Below are 17002 nucleotides of genomic sequence, written 5' to 3'. Positions count from 1 at the left end.
CGTATGTACCAAGAACATATAATACAATATTAAATCTACACCACTCCCAAAGCAGAAGGCACAACTTATTCAATTTATTAAAGTCAGCAAAGTTTGATTCTAAAGTAAATGGAACAGAACTGGTTCAAGTTTAATAATGTATTCATGAGGTATAATTATCATTCAATTACCATCTTTATAAAGTAATAAATATGCTATGCCTCGAGTTTAATCCCTCCCTTTTTCACGTAGATTAAAAAGATGGAGTAACCCAACACACAGGTTCAGCTATTCATTATGAGCACTCAGGGCGAGAATTAAAACTACAGCATTAAGAGGAGGAATGAGTACTGTCTAAGCTGAATCTGACATCCATTTGAGCTGAGGTACAAAGAAGAACAGATGAATATGGAGAGATAAGAAGACCATTATTAAGAGGATTTTAATGTTTTTGTACTCCATGCAAAATTATAAATGGAACTGGGACAAAGTACTTACAGTAGTCTAAAAAATGGAATGCACATTAATAGCATGTATGCCCTACACATATTTTTTTAGGTTATGAATGCTAACGAATTTACATTTTCATCCGCTAAACAGAATCAGAGGAATCACACACAGACTGAAGCCAAGGAGTCATCATCTGTTGCCCTCTGCTTCTGCATGTGAATCAGCCCCTGACTCAAGATGTACAATGTTGCATCAGCAGGAGGTCTCAAAAAATAATGTAATTAAATAAATGCAACTATATGTTTATGCATGTAATTGTAGACTGTATATAAATGGATGCAGCTAATACACTAGCCACAGCGTTTCCACCTCCAGCTCTACGACATGCTGTAAGAATACACATATTTTAGTATTCAGGGCTAATTAAGAAAAATTTATAATACAGAAAAAAGATCATGCAAAAGATTCCAAAAACAAAGACTGAACTGCCAGCCTCACTTTGGGAGAATTCAGTTCTTATTTTGTGGTAGACATCCCACTTGTCTCCATGGGGATACTATTGCTTTGCCTGAAATGTTACACAGTATGACATAAGAATGCATGTTTTTTGAGCAATAAATGCAAAAGAGAAGTTTAACAATGTACTATGTAACATTCTAGGTAACAAAATAACATATGCATGAAGGTAAGCAGGTGGTAGATTGTCCACCAGAAAAGTTAAATAATGCACATTTAAGTAGCAATTGTGTACTATTACTTCTTATATATATATAAAAAAAAAAAAAAACATACACAGCTAGAGAACTACCGTGGAAACATAATGCAGTTTTTCCGAAGCCTTAGCTACTGTCTGTACTTTTGAGTGGTACTAGATGTTAACAATATGAAAAACAATCACCATATGGCAGCAGTCACACTCAGGTACATTACAGGGTACACGTCTTTCTTAACAGCATGAAATTGCGTTAAGGAGAATATGAGCACAGCTTGTGGGATGAAAAACATTAGATACTTTTGTTGGTTTCTCTGCATCTCCAGCAGCTCAGCCAGAAACATCAGTAGTAACACCTAACACCTGTTTCTCTTAGTGCTTCAGGTTTTACATAATTCATTTTTCCTCAAAACAAGGAAAGGGCAAGTTAAGCTGCTATAAAACAACAGCGGTACAACTGAAAACTTTGCATTGTTTATTTGAGTTAACCCTTGTATTGTGTTAGAAAGCTACACGCGTCTTTAGTGTTACCGGGTCAAATTTGACCCGTGATTTAACTCAGCCTGAAAATACTTAAAAACACTAGATATCATCCAATATTGTTTTTCCCCTCATAACTAACTTAGTATGTGTTCATGTCCATGGAAACATTTTTTTTTTTTTTGGCTGCACAGACTTTATCATACCACTCGTTTTTGATTACAAAAACTGCTTAAATTCACTAATTATATTTCCTATAGTGATAAAATTTGTAATTATATTATATAATTATACTATAATCATAATCATTTTATATATAATACATATAATATAAATGTAATTAATATAAGTATAATTATATTGGGTGTCAAGAGGCTTGGTGACCATGAACTGTCACTTTTTCTTGACTTGAAGACGTCTCTTTCAGCCTTTGTGACATCTGGGTTCTCCTCACCACATGTGTGTGCTCTTGTTCAGGGTCATACTGAACCTCATCCTCATCCACAGACGTATATATGAATGGACATAACTAACGCTGTAGCCACCGCGTTCCAAATAGAAAGTTCTCCAGGAGGCTCTTCCGGCTCCTTCTGACTCTGGCTCCAATTGACTTATGTTAGGATCTTGTCGTCCTTCTCTCTGTACCTGCTGCTGTGAACCTCGTCATTTTGGTCTTAAAATATACGTATTAACCTGCGACACATGATCCTTTTGATTTTATTTTTTTTTGGCTGTTTTGTCCGTCCAAAAAATCCTATTCATAACATATAACCTGGCTCTAGATTCGCTCCTGTAACCGTGAGCTTCATTTGAGCGGCGCCAAACGCTGTGTGGTGACGTCACACTCACTTAGTCCACTTCTTTTATTCAGTCTGTGCCCTCATCCTCATCCTCAGATACATCTTCCTCAGCTTCATTTTCCTCTCTGTCTTCAGAATCACTGTCATGACCAAAAATCTGATCCAGCGCCTCATAAACAGTGAACCTGCTTATGTTGACTGATGCTGCAACAGATACAGCTGATAATATCTCACTAAAACCCTGTTTGATATATGACAATGTTTATTTTAGATTCAAAATGTATCAATGTGCTGCAAGAAAGAGAAGAGTTCACGTGGGTGAAGACGACCTTTTTGTGTGTGTGTGTGTGTGTGTGTGTGTGTGTGTGTGTGCGTGTGTGTGTGTGTGCGTGTGTGTGTATATGTGTGTGCGTGTGTGTATATGTGTGCGTGTACGTGTGCGTGTGCGTGTGCGTGTGTGTGTGTGTGTGTGTGTGCGCGTGTGCGTGCGTGTGTGTGTGTGTTGTGGGACACACTGAGCCATATTTGATCCACAGAGCAGCCTACAGCTTGTAAGTGATGCATAAAACAGCCACTATTCTCTGCCGGGTCATTTTTGACCCGTAACACCACAGATGTCACTTTTTTTTTTTCAGACCTTTACAATTTACTAAAATGGTGAAAATTGATTTTGTTGCGTTAAAATAGTTGTGTCTGAGGATTAGATGAAGCCTCATTCCGGTACAAAAAAGCAAATGGCAGTTTTTACATACCTAAACTTGAAAACGGGTCAATTTTGACCCTAACACAATATAAGGGTTAAAGAATATACAGTTCCCAGTAAAGCCTCTTTTAGCAGCGTTGGCACAAGACTGAAATTTCAAACTCTGTTTTGAAATGCACCATGGTGATAAAAAGTTTAATTTAATAATAATTGAGTGGAATTTTCAACACAAACTAATTAAACTTTACTCAAAGGTGAATTGATACCAGTAATAACTATAATATTATAATACTTCTTATATAGATAAAGACCATTCTAAAACAATTCAGGAGAGGCTGAATTTTGTCCTATGGGATTATTTTAGTTTTATCAATTAGTATGTGGGTATTGATTTATTTATTTTTTTAACAACCCAACACAGCAGAGCAGAACCAAAGGTCACGCTAGAAGGCCTACTTTGGCATTCTAGTTTACAGCAATGGTAAGAAAATCAATGTTTCTGCAGCATTTTAGAAAAACAAAAACACTTGCATTCCACACAAACTCAATTAGTTTTAACCAGAAAAATGTGAATGCTGTTTGCTCCATTCAGCATTTAGAGATTGTCTTTAACTTTCAGTTCTATCAGGCAATTGAATTCTCTCTATTGCATTGTTAGGTATGGGAGTCATGCTAGTTACAATAAAAGATAAACTCTATTAGGAAACACGAAACAAGCTTCAACATAGTCTGGTCACACAGCATATGTCAATGGAGTTTGTTCTTCCTCAAAGGGGGGGGGGGGGGGGGGGGGGGGACAACATAGATGCAACACAAACTCTCTGAGCAGAATTTGAAGCAGTGATCATTACTAACATTCTTTTAACCCACATATTTTAGGCGATTTTTCAAAGTCAGTCCATAGAGGGACTTTCAGAATGACAAAAGTCCAAAGCGTACCGGCAAATGAATACTGACAAATGAAAGACTGAAATAAAAGATAATTGAAAGATTGTGGCCTAGGCAAACCACTGTCCAAAAATAGTTATTCAGTCAACATTCAAAGAAAGAAAGAAACTGTGCTGACCCGAAACGACCAGAAATGCTAATGACTGGGTGAAAGTGAATTATTCAAATGAGTCTTTGTAGAAGGTTCCAGTAAAACAGGTTGAATTAATACTGCTATGAGCTCTGCAAACAACACCACAGACAAAGTTTAAAAGTCACACATGCAAAGTAAAAATAAAAATTGTAAAAGAAGTGAGACATGTCCAGCAGAGAACAGCTAGTGAGGATGCAGAAAACAATTATAACTGTGAGACAATATATAAAAAAGGGATTAAACTAATATTATAATGCACACACAACATTCATTTATTAATATATATATAAATTGATTTAATAATTTGATTTAAGTAAAGAAAAATATTCTCGTTATCCTCATACCAGTGGTTCACAGTCTGGAGTTCGTGCGAGAATTATAGGGGTCACTAGATCATATGAGTAACATTTGACAATATTAAGCTTAAAAAAAAAGCTTGAAGCAGGAAGCCTTTTTCAGTGAAAACAGATACTGAACCAGTCGCCACACTGATTGTGGTCAGGACTGTACAGACTTTGAGCCATAGTTTCAATATCCTCTCACACACATCACCATTTGTTACACTGGGACTGTGACTCAAAGGGTGAGGACCACTGCCCTGATGCTGAAGCTGAAAAAGTCTAGAAATAAAAACGAGGTCTGCACAAAAATAGAGCTCTCACAGTTTGTATGCCTCAAAAACAGCAAATGCAGCTCCCTGATCACACCACTGCACTAAACCAGGAGTGATCGTGAACACTGCTGATGTCCCTTATGAGAGCAGACTTATATTATAACACATAATAAAACAGGTTTTACTTCTGCAATTGTTATCACTTTGAATTTGTAATCAATAATGCAAAGTGAGATCTGATCACACTGCCTAAATGGTATATTAGCTTCATCAAGATGTGACCCAGCCACACAAAAATGGTTGTGTGTAATTAATCAAATTTTAATGAAGATTGATGTTATTTCTAATTGTCAATGATAAGGATGTAACAGTAACCAAAATGTTCACAATCAATAGTCTCACAATCATACGGTGGGCCATCATAACAAAAAGCATTTTTAAATCTTTTGTTCTGTCATAATCCAAAGAACTAAGTACCATTAATGCATTTTTAAAGGAAAAAGTAATATATTCACAATTTAGTTAGCCTTCACACTAGTCAATGATATAAATTGGAATATTTTTAATCGAGAGGTCCACAGCCAAATCTACTGTCACTACTTTTACTGTGGTTTGGAGTTCAGACTTTGGAAAAATAAACGCTGATATTAAATGGCCCTCATCATCCCACTGCACTAAACCATGAGTGATCATAAAGGCCCATGTGCCTCATAAGAGCAGATTTGCACATGTAGGGTCTCAGGTGTTTGAGAGATTACCTGTTTTACACACTTCTGCTCACACATTTGAACACAAAACTCCAGCTGGATGTGCCGGTGCACCACACATCACCTGCTCACAAACTATTTACTGTGTCTGTTTGCTCTGTTGTCGTCTGTGGCCCGTTTGACCCACCCCCATCAAACGCAACACAACTAACTCTACACAGCCTCTGGTTTCCACAGCAACCCAAACCCAGGCCTTTTCATGGCTCCAGATATTACACCAGCCAAAGACTGCTTTATTAAAAAACAGAAACTCCCACTGACAGAGCAAATATTATGGAATGCTTTCATGAGAATTAACATAAGTAGTTAATCCTAAACCTAAAAGAGGACACTGATTATTGGCACAAAAAGCAGTTCTTTTAGATTATTTTTAATGTATGGAAGAAAATAAAACTGAAATGAATTGCTAATATGCTTATATATGATATCTGCATACGTTTTAGCCTTAAGCACTCCCATAGCAACCACCTCCACGTAAACGTGCGTTATTGATCACAAACCAATATAATAGAGCCTCAAGATAAAAATGCAAAATTTAAGAGCTAATTACAACACATCAATAGTTTATCCAGTCACTACTGTAAACATAATTTGACATTACAAACACAAGTGAACCATTTTAATTATGCTAATTACTGATTATTTGTGATATCGGGTGGTTAATGCAAATGTTTGAACTGAAAATTGGAGAGGCCTTATTAGCTGAATAATGCAAAAGTTAAAATGCTAAAAGTTAACAGGTACATTTTGAGCATGTGAGTTTGAGTTTGAGCCTTTGTGTTCAACTCTAGAGCATCATGATCACATTACAAGTAGGTACGTGCGCAAAAGTGGAATCTGTATTTTTATATGCAGCCAAGAGGGCCAAGTTGTAAACAATAAGATGGTTTCAAATGAAAAGAGTATTGCATAGAAGACATGCTTAGACTGCCTGTACAATAGTGTGACCACTCTGGGTTAAGCAGAGTGTGGTTACCAGAGCTGCAGGCCGCTGGTGGGAGTAGCATGACCAATATCTCTGTAGTTAGCTGCTTTTTGCCACAAAGACTAACACTACATTGGCCACAGGCATGTTAACTGTCACCCACGGTTCTTAATGTAAGGCTATTGTCCGACTGCACTGCTACAGAACATTTGTGTCTGTGTGCCTTTCCACTCTGTGTAATTATAGCTTCACCCTCCTCAGTAATTAGGGAGCATTTCAGCAAGGATGTGCTAGAGGTTTTAGCCTGTTCTCCACCCTCTCCAGTCGCCAGGACATGATTGTATTGAGTGCTACAGGGTCATTGTGATTTGAATATAGTGCTAAGAAAGGAAATGAGATTAATGTCAAGGGTCAAAGGTTAGATATTTTATGTGTAGGAATATGTAAGAAGATAAGGGCGTGGCATGCATTCAAGAACAATTCAGTCATTGTATTTGAGGCTTATTATGAGCTTCAATATGGATCACACATGCGTCATATGTTTTTTTGCATGCTCATTATAGTCATAGTAACACAGGCAAATTCTTACGGTATTATTCACTGGCACAATGATGAAATATACTAGCTTTAACATATGACCCAGCCCCACTAATAACATTGTGCAATTAACTGAATTTTAATTGAGATCAATATTCTGTCATTTAATCATTAATCATCACTGATATGCTTGGGTGATTTCAATCGAGGGATCCAAAACCAATCCAGTGTCTATAAAAGCATGTGATTTCGAGCAGAATTTTAACTCTGGAGGAATCAATTCGACCTATTATTTTTTTTTAGCTAAGTACACTGCCATGTCTGGAGCTGTAGAAATGCCATAGTATGTTACAGTATTTCACGTGTACATTGTGTGCAGTCATTAACCACAGCCTTGGATTCCAGCATCTCTAGTCTCTGTCCTTAAAAAGAAAAAAAAAAAAAAAATGGTGATGAGTAAAAGAAAAGCAAGCGCCTCTAAAGCATCCGCCCCCGTACGCTCGGAGAAGGTGGGCGTGCGGAGCAATAGTCCTTCACTCTGCTACAGTCAAAGCCATGGAACAACTGTGCTCTTCCACTGGCAATGAAGAATAATGCAATCCTCAGCACGCCCCAGGCTAAAGCAGGAATAAACTTGTTGAAACCGTATATTCTGGAGGCAGATGTTCGGCAGCTGAAGTCATTTTCAAAACTCCATTGAATTACACTGTTATGAGCCTAGTGGCACCTGATGTGATATCCCTCCACCAAAAACGCTAAATACAATGATGGATGGTGGCGTATAAACTTGTTAATTCACTTCCTCGGAGAATGCGTTTTTATGAGGTTTTTGTACAGCGCTTTGTCAATTTGACTGTGTGTAATCCTGGAGACAAACACATGTAAAGAGTGGAAAAACACAGCATAACCTCACTGTCATAATTGTCCTCTCTGGCGATGAGTCTTTTAGCACAATGATATGACAGAAACACATAAGAATAATGGCACGTTGTTGCTAAGAGACCACCTGTTCAGATCTCCCACACGAGAAATTTGAGTCCTCCTTCTATCATCATCGCGCTATCGTTCACTTCAGTCCAGCCGATGTCACTAAAATATTGCTTGTACATGACAGGCTATTACATAGGACAAGCTGTAAAAGTCCTATATTTTTGCTAAATTGATTCTTGTGAGGTTAGAATGCGACCATGTCCAAAAAACCAAAAATATATCTGGAGCGGTGTTTTGATTCATTCATGTTTGAGTAGTCCTCTATTATTAGTTTGGTGTACATGTCCAAAGTTCAAAATGCTCTGCTCCACCTTGTGATGTCATGAAGTGATAGCTTTCATGTTAACAGCTACCTTTTGTTTAGGAGAGACTGGCGATTCCAGGTCTGAAATCATCCAAATTATTCTAGTGGAAGTGTATACAGATTAAAAACACAGTGGAGCACTTTCTGTATTACCACATGACATAACAAGGTGTAACAGAGTGTTTCTGGTTTGAGAGAAGAGATCAGCCTAAATATGCAGAATTTGTGTAATAACGTGTAAATGAAACAAAACACAACTCCTGTTACTATGTTGTTTCCTCATAAAAAAAAACATAACTGATCAGAAAATAGCATAATATGGGCCCTTTAAATCACATCTTTTTATATAATTGTCCCGATAATTACTATATCGACGTATCGTTCAATAAGTGAAAGCTGGAACAATATATTTTGTGTAATGCTGCTATTTATACGTCGCAGCTCAGGCCTTGTAACGAAACTGTCGCTTTAAAAACTGGTTTACTGGGATTTCCCTGCTTTGTGTCAGGGGTATAAAGTAGTTTCATTATAGTTTATCGCAATATTTCTTTGTAGCAATATATTGTGCTTTAAAATGTGTTATATACAAATGCGGAGACAAATTGATATCAGTAGTAACATGCTGAACAATGCTGAAAAACAAATTATTTTATATCTGAAATTAGAACTACAAACTATAGTCACAGCAGGCAACTATAGGCACAGCAGAATAGTATTGTCAGGATAATACAATTTCAAACTTCTGATTCCAATACTCAGCATTATGCATTTCTGACTTTGACAACATAATGATAACAAAGTCAAAGACACTCATTTATGCAACAGAATATACATTTCAGCTGAAAATTGCAGGTCACCTAGTGGTATAATAGTTCGGATAAAGACAATATACAATTAATTCTTCAAAAGAATGGAAGAACTGGTCGTATTTATTCTATTTCTAGGTTTGATACCAGTTTTAGTATCAATTAGGATCAAGGTGTCAACAAACTCAACAACCTGACTGCAATTAATTCTCTAAATCCATATGACAGGAAAATAAAGGCACTGCTATAACAGAATTACGCTAATATCCTAAACACACATTATATTCAATGGCAATTATTACAAACCCATATAATAGAAAATCCCTTCATATTACGTGGCAAAACTTTTGACACTAGACTCTGCGTCACACCTGATCTCAGTAACCTAAACAACCATTTCATCCCAATCAAAACAGTTATTAGATAAAATTGCATGTGTTTGTGTTTTCCAGCACTGTTGACTGTCAGGGAGTGGTGTTGCATGGGAAAATGTGCGTTGTCCTGAGGGCTGAGAGAGAGATGAGGCACGCCCTTCTCTCCTCTCTTTACCTGACGGGTGTGTTTGAAATCTGCACAAAATATCACAGGTAGCCTAGCCTATTTAGCACTCTATGGCTGCGCGAATATAATACATGCAAGGAATAGTCTGTATATTAGGGATTTATAAATGGTTCGATTTTCAGAATTTCGAAATGCGAGTTGAAGCATTTTTGTGATATTCAGTAAGTTCTTATGCGATTTTTTGGCCATAATTGGAGCAGTAATCCTGGTTCTGACCCAATTCACTTCTGATAACTTCCTGCATTGGGGGTGGAGGAAAGGCATGTTAAAAAGGACAATGCAACTCTTGTCTTCACCCTATCTGGTTCATTACAAATCATATTAAAGCAAGTTAGTTACTGTAAATGTTGAGTAACTACACAAATCTATTCTTCTGTCTGAAGTCTGATTAATCTGTTTATTCACCCGAGTGTGCTCTTTCCTAAGCCTGGCCGGACCTCATCCACTGCAAGTTAATAGGCTTGACCTTAGACGCCTATAGTGATACAACTAACTGCATCACCGCGGTAACCAGCAACACGCGGCCTCCTCGTGTGCGGATATGTCTCGACCCAACGCAGTAAGAATGACTGGACAACACACAACTGCCTGTCTGTGACCAAGAGTGAGTAACACAGCCTCACGCTGCAATGATATGGTGGACTCCCCGCTGATTAAGAAAGACACTATGGCATGTCTGTCTCCAGCTATTACCAAAGCAAAAAGTGCTGCCAGCCACATTTGCGCAGGACAGTTACTCATTTATAACTATTGCAATATATGAGTTTGTACATTATTGAAGTATGTGCATTGTTAGAGCATTCTCAAATTCTAATCTTCTTTATTGACCCATTTACTATGAAAACAAGGTCCAAGCAAAACAGCCAATGCAGCCGCTAGTCCCATGGGCTCATTTTCAATTGGTTTAGTTTCACATGAATACATAAAAGCCTAAAATATCAAAAATATCTCAGATGGTATTGTTGCAGTGTATGAAGTTACAGGCCAATATGGATGTCATAATATCACATTTTAGTGTTACGAAACATCAGTATTGCACAATTAACCAAGAAACATCCATCTGATTGATTTTGTGTAATTTCCATGATCTAATACATTACCATTCCTCTAGTAAATGACCCAGCTTTAGAAAATAAAACATTCAGAATGATAAAAAATAAAGTTAATGTGACAAAACAGCCAGATAAAATCAGATTATTGACTTGCTGTTTCGGAGTACAGATCGAACTGAAATTACTGAAATGCATTTAGGTTTTAAACTTCTCACAAAACTGTATGATTCTGTAGTGATCAGAATAATCACCTCTATAGGCCATACATACTATATGTGTTGACAAATTGAACAACCACTTTATCAAAGAAACCAAGCCTGGATCCAGATCATATACCTGGAATCTGGCCCCCACCGAGATTAAACGTCCCAGCCCTGTTAAATACACAATACAAAGAGTGTTATGAGTCAGAGCGGAGGAGTTACTGCCCTGTTCTCCCATGCCATTACTCAGGATCTGCCCAACTGACGACTGCAATGACTCTGCACCAGCAATAACCTTATGTTTTTACATTCCCCTTTCCTCTGGAGATGTCTCTATGCACATGGGACAAACACACAAAATTACTGTCATCAGGTACATTTTAAATATGACATGGAACCAAGACAAGAGAACCAGGAGTTTATGGAACTACACACACTTTATCCATAGCTTAGTGAGATCATCAAAAGGTGCATTATGTAATTTCTGTGGTGAGCTGTCTGTCACCTGCTAGTCTCTATGGAGATGTTAGTGCTTTGCCAAGAATGTTCCACAATATGGTTTCAAACTTATCTACCATACATATATTCTGTTACAGATGTGTTATTGCTTAAAAATACGATGCATTTTGACTGTGACTGTGAGGGGTGTTGCCTCTCCACAGATTTGACCTGTAACTTTGGCTTGTTGGTAGTCACTTTCTTTGGAGATAAGCTCATAAAGTCATACTGCAAAACATTCTGGCCAAAGCAGTAACATCTTCAGGCAGACAAATGGCAGACACTCAAAAACCTAAAAACTTACATTGTGGCCCTTGAATTTGACTAATGAGATTAAATTACTGATAAATTTTCATTTTGAGATGTAATTCCCAATTGAACATGTTAAGTCATGTAATATATCAATCTCAAGCTGTCATTCTGTCTTGATGTAAAACAGCTTTAGCAAAATTCACATTCACATAATGCCATAAATTTTTTTGAAAAAGAGTAGAAAAACTTTCCGTTCAGTAAAAGGCATAGGAGACCAGAAGTGAGCAGAGTTTATATGAGCCTTTGCCACAGGGGCAGGTCCCCAGTGGTCCCTGTGTGGTTGTGACAGGGTTGTGACAGGACTCTCACCCCAGAGACAGGACTCTCACCCCAGAGACAGGCTAAGATGTTAAAAAACACACACAACTGGTGCCTCTGGAACATTTTGTCACTCTGAGAAGAAACTTTTTGTATGTGCAATATTTTTTTAAGTTTAGAGCCTGATAAAGTTTGAAATCTTTCCATTCTCCACTGAGGATGCTGTAATGTGAAACCCCAAAATAATAGAGCGATTCACACATTAATTCTGAGTCTCAGATAATCTACAGTGTATGTTCAGCACATAGAATTTACAATTAGACAGTTTTCAAGATACCCCGTGCAGGTCTGGGCATATTGCAATGCTTGAGCCTTGGTCTTGGCCCTTGTGCTTTGTGGGATAGCCTTTTGACTTTTCCACATTACTAATGCACTGTAATGCACTGTATAACAGAATACAAATTAGCTTTGCAATCAGTCCAGCATAAGAACCACTCTCCTACGTCACCGCTCAGTGGAGGAGGATGAGAAACACTCATCTGACCTCTTTTTGATACAGTTATTCCCTGGTGAAACTGCACACCCCTCAACCCCATGTTGGGCTTTGGCCTTCAATAAGTAGATCTTCCACTGGCTTAAGGCTGGAGTTTATTTCAAGGTAAAGGGGCACAGAGGGGCTGTGATGATGTAACTAGTCAAGTCTTCTACCACTAAAGGGATCTATAAGGCTGCACAATTTGTGGAAAAGATAATTGCAATTTTCAGGAAAATAATGCTGCACTCTGCTTAGTCAAAATTCTATTTACAGTGCACATTTTAAACATATTTTCATTCATATATGAGAGAAATGAGGACTGCAAAAGTATCACCAAAATAAAGGAACATGTACAGGTCTAAACTACTAAAGGTTCTAACACGAACTGACTCACACAAAAACAGTGAGATGGATTTGTTTTGATGGTAGAGGAAAATATGCAATCCAAATATGTACAGCATTTGTAATTCACAGATACTATTTAAATTTAATTCAATTGTGATTAATTTCATAACTCAGTTATGAAGAGTTACACCTCCGTGTTTGAAGAGGACTGTGAGAGCATTAGTTAGATCCATCAAGCTATTATTTATTTTTACATTTACCTTTTTCGTAACGCTTCCTGTCTTGAGCACTAAATGGACATTTGATATATTCACTAGGCAGGAACAGGTGTGGTTCCAGTTTTGTTGTCATTCCAAGACAAAGATTACCTAAGACAGGCTCACAATGGCAATGACTTACTTTCTTTTTAAGAGTCTTTCCATGTCTAGCCTGTTTTCATTACTTTTAAACAGATGACAGCAAAGATGTCAACTGGTGGAGGTTTATTACACAACTGAGTATTATGGGGAGCTCTGTCAGTATTAAAACAACTCAATTATGCATGGATATTAAGTTTGCCAGTCTTTCAAAAAGAACAGGTCTGATTGCTCAAAGCCCTGTGGGGCAAATGTTTACTTGTTGCAACAGAGCCTCCTCCTGCCCTTCCTACTCTCCCTCCTGGAATTCACTGCGTCCTTGTAAAGCAGCACAGAAATCCGAGAAATGGCCTGGAGTACTCTCATCTACGAAGACATTACAAAAGAAACACAACAACGCCTGTACGGATTGCCTGTGCGTTTACATGAGACATGGGGAGTTGGTTTGAAGCAAATCAGGTGTTTTCTGGGCAGGGAAAGAAATCCCAAAAGACAACGAGAGAATGATGACCAAAGAGCATGAATTTGGCGAAATAACACATGCAAAAAATAAGGACATTTTCTCTGTAAGACATAAACGTATGAGGATAGGTAATTGAAAACTTTATTCATTAGTCGCAGTTGACGCGTACCTTGTAGACATTTTCCGTCATGCGGTGGACCTCGTCGGTGCGAGACATCGTGAAGTCTTCAGCCAGGACCATAAACGATATTTCCTTGTAACGTGTATCCGTGCGAAATCGGGGTTCAAAGTGTCAAATGCAGGAGTTTATTCGAAGAATGCGCTGCGGTACGACCAGCAGCCAACCGATGCTGCGCTCTCTATAGCCCTCTCCAACTGAAGCACACCTTTCGCGCACTAACACCACACCACACTACAGCAGAGCGCTGCTGCCTTCATGGACCCTCCCTCTGCTGGAATTTACATTCTCACTAGGGGAAATAAGATTTTGTGTAATGTCAGAACTAGAGTAACGTAATTTGAACATCGTTTTCATGGTATTACACAATTAAGTGCTCGCAGCACTACATTTAGAAACAGTACAGAAAAGGTTTGTCAAAGACGCTGATAGTAGAAATAACAATTATAAAACATGACAAAAACAAATCTTACAAATCTGCTGACAGGGTCACTTTGTATTGATAATTCAATTTCGAATTTATTGCTGCATAGTTAATATGCCTACTTGACAGATTGAACTCAAAATCACTTCTCCACGAACATGCCCAATACTCTGCCAATTGCGCCCTCTCCTGGAAAACCATATAAAGCACAAAATAAAAATCACTGAAATAACCAGAACATAAAGAAGTCACGCATTTTTATTATGTAAAATGCATTTCACGTGTAAAACATCTAAAAATTCATACATTATGACTTGTTAATAAAAGTGAGACAAGTCTGGAACAGAAAAATGCTTTGTTTGAACATTAAATCAACTATACCAATAATTTCAAGTAGAGTCTGAGCACTGGTCTCATGTACAGTGTTACAAGTTAACAAATACAATAAATTACACATGCGGTCCCAATATTTCCACTATCCTTAGAAATACATTTACAAATACTTTTACATGTAACAGATGCAAAAAGTATCAATACAAACTTGATGCTCAAGCAGCTAACATTTCTTTCTCTGGATTTTCTTTTCTTCTTTCTAGAAAAAAAAAGGGGAAAATAAACCACAAATATAATATAATAATTCCAATAATATATATATATATATATATATATATATAAAAAAGTGGAAGTCTGTACCTGGTTCAACATGAGCTGCCTCGGGGATGTCAGGTAGGCCTTCATCTGGGACCTCTGGAAGTGTTATGTCTTCTCCCTGTTCAAACATGTTTACCAAGAGGTGTAAATTACATCAAATCCTAAGAAGTAAACTTTTTTACTGCAGTGGTCCAATATAAAGGAGGCCACTGAGGAGGTCAACCATAAAACCACAGGCAGTCCTCTGTTCCATAATGAGAAAACTCAATTAAGCATGCCATTGAAATAAAGTGGCTACATTGTCTCCTAACACCCAACAATTCCTTACAATAATACTTTTGATAGCAATGGTTAAAGTTAAAACCAAGAACTGTCACAGAGAAATGAGGTAACAAAAGCTACACTTGAATATTCACCTGAGTAATTGCTTCCAGCTCAGCCAAAATGTTTTCCTCATCTTCGTCCGTCAGAGATCCAGCGAGCATTTCATCAATTTGCTGCAAATACATTTTTTATTATCCATATCCATATTATCCATATCTAAGCACACTGGTAATAACTAATACAACAAAAAGTGAGAATAGTTTTTAAGGTTTTCATAACACTGAATTAGTAGTCACTGAGCTTATTAGCCTAAAAAAACAGCAGGTTAAGTTAGGAGTTACCCTTTGATATTCAATTGCCTCTTGTGTTTCATCCAAAATTCTCTCCACATCTTCTATTGACATAATCTGTCACAAACCAAACAAAAGCAAACATGTTACTGATGGAACATATTATGAAAACAAAATACAACTCATTGTGTGAACTATGTGCTCGAAGACATGCAGCAAACATCACAGTGCTGTCTCAGGGCTTTGCCTCTTAAACGTTTAATCTTCTAACAATGTGCACAAGCCATATAAACAAACTTCCCACACCAGTGAATCTCATTAAAAACCATATGGAAGAGGTAAAACTGTCATTTTATGATTTGAGAAAACATCATACCTCATGCATGCGCTTGAGACATTCATTGCCAACCTTGAGTCCTTCAATTACTTTCATTTCAATCTGCATGAACTCAATGTCTTGGACCTGTGTTAAGTATGAAACATATAAACAAGATTAAGTGTCTTCAAAATGTTATATATAACTGGAACAGATGACGTACGTCGCATTCACATTATGCTGTAACTCAAACAATAACCCAACATAATAGGTCAGGTCTGCTTTGAATGTCTGTGCTGAATTACCATTTGCTCCAAATTGGAAATCTGGTTATCCGTCTTATCTAGGAGTTGATCCTGATATCGCTTCTTTTTAAGAAGCAACAGTGCTTTTCTGTGAAAAATAAATACACACACATCTATGTTGTTATTATCATCATCATTATCTTCAAATGTTCTATTTGATCACTTTCATACTTACTTCTTTTTGCCATCTTTCACTAGTTGCTTGGCCAGAAGTCGCTCTTTCTCCAGCTGCAGAGTGATTCTTTTTTGATACTGCTTGAGCTTATCTCTCTGCTGCTTCAGTTGCTGAACATGGAAACATGACAAACTCAGCAAATTCATCTACTTTAGCAACTGCCAAAAGGTGTGATGTCAATAGTATTATAATTTGTGATTTTTTTATTTATTTGGGGTAATGCTTAATTCAATACATTAACATTAAAACTGCAGAGTAATTATCAGCGTGTAGCTTTCCTAGTCCTGCATAACCATAATGTGCGTTAACGGGATTTATCCGCTGCCGCTGCTAGCTTCCAGCCTCCAGCGGCTCACCAAGATGGCTTTGTCCTGGTCCGTTACACGAGAGGGTTGGCTCTTTCTCCCAAAAACGTTTCCCATTATTTAGCCACATCCCCACTGCATGCTCGACATCAACAGAAATTATACAGCATTAAACTCCACATGATCTCATTGTAAATAGAAGCCTAAAAGGCTAAACAGCTAACTAGCAGCCATCTCTTCTGGTTCGTTTTTCCGCGTCCTCTACGGTAAGCGCAACAGGACAAACATCGTCGATTTAGCGGAA

General features: G+C 37.6%; 2 protein-coding genes across 3 annotated transcripts in view; both read right to left on the bottom strand.

The window, feature by feature from the left end:
• baiap2a (BAR/IMD domain containing adaptor protein 2a) overlaps window positions 1–14124 on the bottom strand; it is a 69035-nt gene extending 54911 nt beyond the window's left edge. For both annotated transcript variants that reach the window (XM_020933014.2, XM_055152766.1), the window contains exon 1: window positions 13900–14124. In XM_020933014.2, coding sequence (XP_020788673.1) covers window positions 13900–13971 — 72 coding nt within the window. In that variant the 5' untranslated portion in view covers window positions 13972–14124. The remainder of the gene's footprint in view (window positions 1–13899) is intronic.
• A 450-nt stretch (window positions 14125–14574) lies between these two features.
• On the bottom strand, window positions 14575–16957 carry LOC110169286 (charged multivesicular body protein 6-like). The gene is made up of 8 exons (XM_020934808.2): window positions 16750–16957; window positions 16394–16503; window positions 16219–16306; window positions 15974–16060; window positions 15649–15714; window positions 15400–15480; window positions 15026–15101; window positions 14575–14924 (listed from the first exon to the last, which is right to left on the bottom strand). The coding sequence occupies exons 1-8, from the start codon at window positions 16813–16815 to the stop codon at window positions 14881–14883; spliced, it is 618 nt and encodes a 205-aa protein (XP_020790467.1). The 5' UTR covers window positions 16816–16957; the 3' UTR covers window positions 14575–14880.
• Window positions 16958–17002: the final 45 nt, after the last annotated feature.

This window comes from Boleophthalmus pectinirostris, unplaced genomic scaffold, assembly GCF_026225935.1.
Source record: "Boleophthalmus pectinirostris isolate CB_2022bp ecotype Guang Dong unplaced genomic scaffold, ASM2622593v1 HiC_scaffold_17, whole genome shotgun sequence".
NCBI classification, from domain to species: domain Eukaryota; kingdom Metazoa; phylum Chordata; class Actinopteri; order Gobiiformes; family Gobiidae; genus Boleophthalmus; species Boleophthalmus pectinirostris.
Note: the sequence above shows the minus strand (reverse complement) of the source record. Positions and strands in the feature narration are given on the sequence as shown.